The 6,000-nt window shown below is 52.2% G+C and overlaps 1 protein-coding gene across 17 annotated transcripts in view; it reads left to right on the top strand.

Moving 5' to 3' along the window:
* The first annotated feature begins 298 nt into the window (after positions 1–298).
* LOC101931742 (zinc finger protein 271-like) overlaps positions 299–6,000 on the top strand; it is a 63,155-nt gene continuing 57,453 nt past the window's right edge. For 7 of the 17 annotated variants that reach the window (XR_010591382.1, XM_065561104.1, XM_042845631.2 and 4 more), the window contains exon 1: positions 759–1,132. Coding sequence is in view for 3 of the 17 variants with exons in the window: in XM_065561098.1 (XP_065417170.1) it covers positions 454–577 (124 nt within the window). In the remaining 14 variants the exon portion in view is untranslated. Of the gene's footprint in view, positions 578–757; positions 1,133–6,000 lie in introns of those variants that run through there. The other 10 variants (XR_010591383.1, XR_010591381.1, XM_065561098.1 and 7 more) reach the window with 5 other exon arrangements.

Genomic DNA, 6,000 nt, shown 5'->3' with positions numbered 1-6,000 from the left:
GGGCTTCAGCCTAGGGATAAGGCTCAGGCTCTGTCTGCTCCCTGCCCCCCGCCTGGGGTCAGGTAGTAATTTTTGTTGTCAGAAGGGGGCCACAGTGCAATGAAGTTTGAGAGTCACTGAAATAGATCAATGGTAGATCTATAAAACTATGAGTTATAAAGTGTCTGTTTCTGGGGAGCATCTGATATGTGTCACCGCTGGTGCAAAATAACTGTGGGGGGGGGCACAGACTCTGCCCACCCCTCTCCGGTTTTGCCCCTTTGGGCCCCAGGCCGGTAGGGCACGTGCCCAGCCCCGCCCAGCGTGTCGGGCGCCTGCAGCAGCGCTAGGACCTGCAGGCCCCGACTGGGGAGCGGAGCTGGGACGAGGGGACCGGGTGTGCAGAAGCACTTTCCTGCCCGGCCCCAGCCCTCGCCCCGAGGTCTCCCCCTGCCGTGCCCGGCTCGGGAGCTGATGCTGGCGGAGCCCGGGCTGCGCTGGTCCCGGGCAGAGAGAGCCCCGGTGCGGGGAGCACTGCAGGCAGCCGGGGAGTGGGGGCTGCTGCTGCGGGACACAGGAAGGGGCTGGAGCAGCGGAGGTAACTTCTCTATTTGGGGTTCGTGGGGGATGCAGGTGCGGGGAGGGGTGGGATTCAGTGGGGCGATTCCGGGTGCCGACAGGCTAAGGGGCTTCTGGGTGTGTGGGGCTCCGGATGCATCGGAGTTGGGCAGACGGGGGGAGGGGCAACTCCCCGATCCACCCGTCCCTTGTGGAGGAGGAGCGATGGGGGCGAGAACGCGGGAGGTTGCTGGGGGTGGGTCTGACCTGGACCCAGCCGGCCGGCAGTGTCAGGGGAAGAGGAAGTCCCAGGCTGTCCCCGTCTCCCGCAGCCCAGCCAGGACTAGCAACTGATGCAGGCGCAGATGCCCCCGTCAGTCACTAACTAGCCTGGGCTGGACACCGCTGCACAGAGTCTCGGTGTCACCGCCCCCGCCCCCCCCCCCCCGCCATAACAAGGCTAACAGGGGAGGAGAAATTTGGGCGCCTCTCCCCGCCACCTCTGCACGAATCCAGTCTGGGGGCTTTCTCTGCGGAGCTGGGACTAGCCCCCGGGACCGGCTCTGTCGGCATCAACTCCGGGCCGGAGACCCAGGTAACTGAGGGGCCGGGGCCAGGGCTGGGCCGGGCAGGCAAGTGACTCTGCACCACGTCCCCAGGAGCTCGGGATCTCCCGCCCCGGGATCTGCTCCCGCGCTGTGACCGCGCCGGCCGGGGGTTTGCTCTGGGGGTGGGGTGGCGGGGAGAATTGTCAGGTGTGTGTGTGGGGGGGGGTGACAATATGGCGGGGAGGAAGGGAAAAGGAGGGTGGGGAGCAGAGAGACCATGTGTCGTGTGATAGATTTACCCATCTCTGTGCAGCCAGGACATTACAGGGAGAGGAGAAGAGCAGGTGCCCATACAGGAGTGGGAGGGGGAAATGAAATCCCCTCTGATTTTACCTTTTCTCTCTCCCAGACTAATAAAATCCTCCCTGGCTCTGCCCCATTGCTCCAGAATTAGCAAATACGGATGTAAAACCCCTGTCATTTTCCCTTCTTCTCTCTCCCATGATTGAGTTCCTCTGTTCTCTGCCACAGTTTTTGCCCCATTCTCTCCCCAGTGCAGAATTTACAATCTCCTCAGATTTGGGGGGGTTTCCCACTCATTTTATCTGCAGCAATTTGCCCTTGTTTGGGGGGAAATTGTTGCCACGAGTCATTTGCCAAGTAGGAATGGGGTGGTGGGTGCAGTTTGGGAGAGCCATGAGGCACAGCTGCCTCTGGGGTGGGAGCCAGCAGCAGGGCAGTGAAGGGAGGCTGCCCAGCCCAGACACTTCCTTTTCTCCTCCAGCCACCAACTTCCAGTCCTATTGCCAGACCCCACTGCCCACCCCCATGGCCTTCTGGCTCCTATTAAAGCAGCATTGCCTAGGGCTCCCTGCTGCCCCTGTTAATATCAGGCAAGGGGGATCCATCACTTTGTGCTGTTTCTATTGCTGTATAATCCCCTAATGGGGCACTCACCTCTGGAGGATCTCGGAGCAGCAGGGTGCAGCATCCCAGACCTTTTCTCCTCCTGGTGTCCCCTGCAGGCCGTAGGCCAGCTTGGTGGGAATTCCATGATTGGCCCTCTGGCTGATTCCCAAAGTCTCAATGAACCCCTGCCAGGGTATTAGAGTCCAGCAAAGAAGCAGTCTACTGCTCCTCTGGTGGCACCTTAAAGACTAACAGATTTATTTGGGCATAAGCTTTCGTGGGTAAAAACCTCACTTCTTCAGATGCATGGAGTGAAAGTTACAGATGCAGGCATTATGTACTGACACATGGAGAGCAGGGAGTTACTTTGCAAGTGGAGAACCAGTGTTGACAGGGCCAATTCAATCAGGGTGGATGTAGTCCACTCCCAATAATAGATGAGGAGGTGTCAATTCCAGGAGAGGAAAACTGCTTCTGTAATGAGCCAGCCACTCCCAGTCCCTATTCAAGCCCAGATTAATGGTGTTAAATTTGCAAATGAATTTTAGTTCTGCTATTTCTCTTTGAAGTCTGTTTCTGAAGCTTTTTTGTTCAATGATAGTGACTTTTAAATCTGTAATAGAATAACCAGGGAGATTGAAGTGTTCACTTACTGGCTTATGTATGTTACCATTCCTGATGTCCGATTTGTGTCCATTTATTCTTTTGTGGAGGGACTGTCCGGTTTTGCCAATGTACATGGCAGAGGGGCATTGCTGGCACATGATGGGATATATAACATTAGTGGATGTGCAGGTGAATGAGCCCTTGATGGTGTGGCTGATGTGGTTGGGTCCTCTGATGGTGTTGCCAGAGTAGATATGGGGACAGAGTAGGCAACGAGGTTTGCTACAGGGATTGGTTCCTGGGTTGGTGTTTCTGTGGTGTGGTGTGTAGTTGCTGGGGAGTATTTGCTTCAGGTTCGGGGGTTGTCTGTAAGCGAGGACTGGTCTGCCTCCCAAGGTCTGAGAGTGAGGGATCATTTTCCAGGATAGGTTGTAGATTGTGGATAATGCGCTGGAGAGGTTTTAGCTGGGGGCTGTATGTGATGGTCAGTGGTGTTCTGTTATTGTCCTTGTTGGGCCTGTCCTGTAGTAGGTGATTTCTGGGTACCCGTCTTGCTCTGTCAATCTGTTTCCTCACTTCCCCAGGTGGGTATTATAGTTTTACGAATGCTTGATAAAGATCTTGTAGGTGTTTGTGTCTGTCTGAGGGGTTGGAGTAAATTCGGTTGTATCTTAGGGCTTGGCTGTAGACAATGGATCGTGTGATGTGTCTTGGATGGAAGCTGGAGGCATGTAGGTACGTATAGCGGTCAGTAGGTTTCTGGTATAGGGTGGTGTTTATATGACCATCACTTATTTGCACTGTAGTGTCCAGGAAGTGGATCTCTTGTGTGGACTGGTCCAGGCTGAGGTTGATGGTGGGGTGGAAATTGTTGAAGTCCAAGTGGAATTCTTCAAGGGCCTCCTTTCCGTGGGTCCATGTGATGAAGATATCATCAATGTAGTTAGTGCAAGTAGAGGAGGGGCACTAGGGGACGAGAGCTGAGGAAGCGTTGTTCTAAGTCAGCCATAAAAATGTTGGTATACTGTGGGGCCATGCGGGTACCCATAGCAGTGCCACTGACTTGAAGGTATAAGTTGTCCCCAAATCTGAAGTGGTTGTGGGTGAGGACAAAGTCACAAAGCTCAGCCACCAGGTGTGCTGTGGCTTCATCAGGGATACTGTTCCTGACAGCTTGTAGTCCATCCTCATGTGGAATATTGGTGTAAAGTGCTTCTACATCCATGGTGGCCAGGATGGTGTTTTCAGGAAGAACACCAATGCATTGTAGTTTCCTCAGGAAGTCAGTGGTGTCTCGAAGATAGCTGGGAGTGCTGGTAGCGTAGGGTCTGAGGAGAGAGTCCAAATAGCCAGATAATCCTGCTGTATTCAGATCCTCCATGCATATGAAAAAGTGAGGTTTTTACCCATGAAAGCTTATGCCCAAATAAATCTGTTAGTCTTTAAAGTGCCACCAGACTCCTTGTTGTTTTTGTAGATACAGACTAACACGGCTACCCCCTAATACTCTTCTCCTCACTAGGGCCTACTCTTCTCCTCACTAGGGCCTTCAACCCCAGCTCTGAGCCCTTTAAATTCAGCCCTTTGTTCAGGCTCCCAAAGGAGGCCTGTCCCCTTTTGGGAGCTTACAACATTTTACCTGTTGCCAAGGGAAACAGGCCCAGCCATTACCCCAGGTTCCAACCCAGGGACCCTATACACAGCAGCCATGTACTGCTCGTGCCAATCCATCACTGCTATTTCACTGGGACTCTTCCTATGGGGCCTTTCTATCTGCAGCCTTATTGCAGGGCCACCATCCTCAGGTGGTTCTTTCTCACCAGGCCAGGGAAGAGCCCCCTTGCTTTACTCTTCTGGTCCCAGCCAGGGACTGACCTGCTGTGCCCCTGCAGCAACTTTTATCTGAGCCTGCTGGGCTCTGAGTGGCTGCTTCTCTGTAGGCACTAGGCAGGCCCAGAGGACCCATCTTCACTGCTTCCTGGGGCAGGATGTAGTAAGATCCTAGGGAGCTGCAAAGGCCAGCTGCATCCCATCACAAATCGTTCCCACTTTTCCCTCCAATTCTTCAGTATCAACATAAAGTACCCCCAGATGTTGGTGTTTTCCTCTCATATTAGGAAATGTTTAGTTTTTGCCCCATTTTTCTCCTCAGTTCTAAAATATTGACAGCAAATTCTTGAACATTTTGCCCCATTTTCTCTCTCGTTATCTATGATTTATTATCCCCTGAGATTTTCCCCATCTAATCGTCTGATATTAACATAAAATCTCCTCAGATGTCCTTTTCTTAAATCCTTGGATTTGCCCCTTTTCTCCCTAATTATCAATTATTGATATAAAATCCCTCAAACTTTTCCACTTTCCTCTAATTTGTGACAAATTTCTCATATTTGCCCCTTTTTCTTTTTAATTACTGAACACTGATATCACATTTCAGATTTTACCATTGCCATCAATTATTACTTTTAAATAATCCTTTTAGGCTTTGAGGTGTTCCCCATATTTTTCATGTGAAGTCTCTTCTCCTTTTTGAAGGGACCCTGTTGCCCTGAGTCATTCTCCATAGTGGAGGTTGCAGAGGGGTTAAATTCCCCAGTGAACAACTTTCCCCATCACATTTGAGAATCATTTGTTTCCCCCTTTATCTCATTAAAATCCACAGGGTTGTTGATCAGAGTGACTTGCCCCATTTCAGATACACATCCCAGGCAGGGCCTCACACTATCTGGGCCTCACACTATCTTGTGTCTCCCAGCTGCTAACAGGAGAGGTGGTTGGACCCTGACTGAATTTCCTTTCCTCGGATGGTGCGAGACAAGGGGTTCACTCCCCTCAGGGGGCTGCTCTGTGTGTGGATGCATCCCTGTTCCCCTGGGCATTGCCCAGAGCTGCTGAGACACTCCATTCTCCTGTACTAACTCCTCACATTCCGATAGCTGCTTTCACCAAAAGGGTACCCAGAGCCCGTGGTGAACGGTCACCGTGAGGGGTCTCTTCCTGCAGTGCTGAGACCAGCCACCTCTGGAGTGGGTCCATCGCAGCCATTATTAGCCCGTGATAGGGCATGGAAGTTTATTGAATCTTCTGGCTCCTCCATCCTCTCCTGTCTCCTGTTAAAACAGCATTGCCCAGGGCTGTGTGAATGGCCGGTCGGGGGCAATGATAACTTTCTCTCCATTTATCAAAAATCACCACAAATTTTGTTTCTCTTCCCCATCGGAACAGTAGGATGTTCAGGGTTTGGAGGGAAGATAGTTGCCCTGAATCCTTGCCCCAGATGTGGGGAGCAGGGGAAGGCGTGGAACCTTCCTTCCCAGGATGTGTTTAAACAGATTTTGGCATCTTCCTCTCCCCGATGTCACATTTCTGGTCTCATTGACTCCAGAGTTGCTTCAAGGAA

This window comes from Chrysemys picta, chromosome 11, assembly GCF_011386835.1.
Source record: "Chrysemys picta bellii isolate R12L10 chromosome 11, ASM1138683v2, whole genome shotgun sequence".
Classification (NCBI taxonomy): Eukaryota; Metazoa; Chordata; order Testudines; family Emydidae; genus Chrysemys; species Chrysemys picta.
Note: the sequence above shows the minus strand (reverse complement) of the source record. Positions and strands in the feature narration are given on the sequence as shown.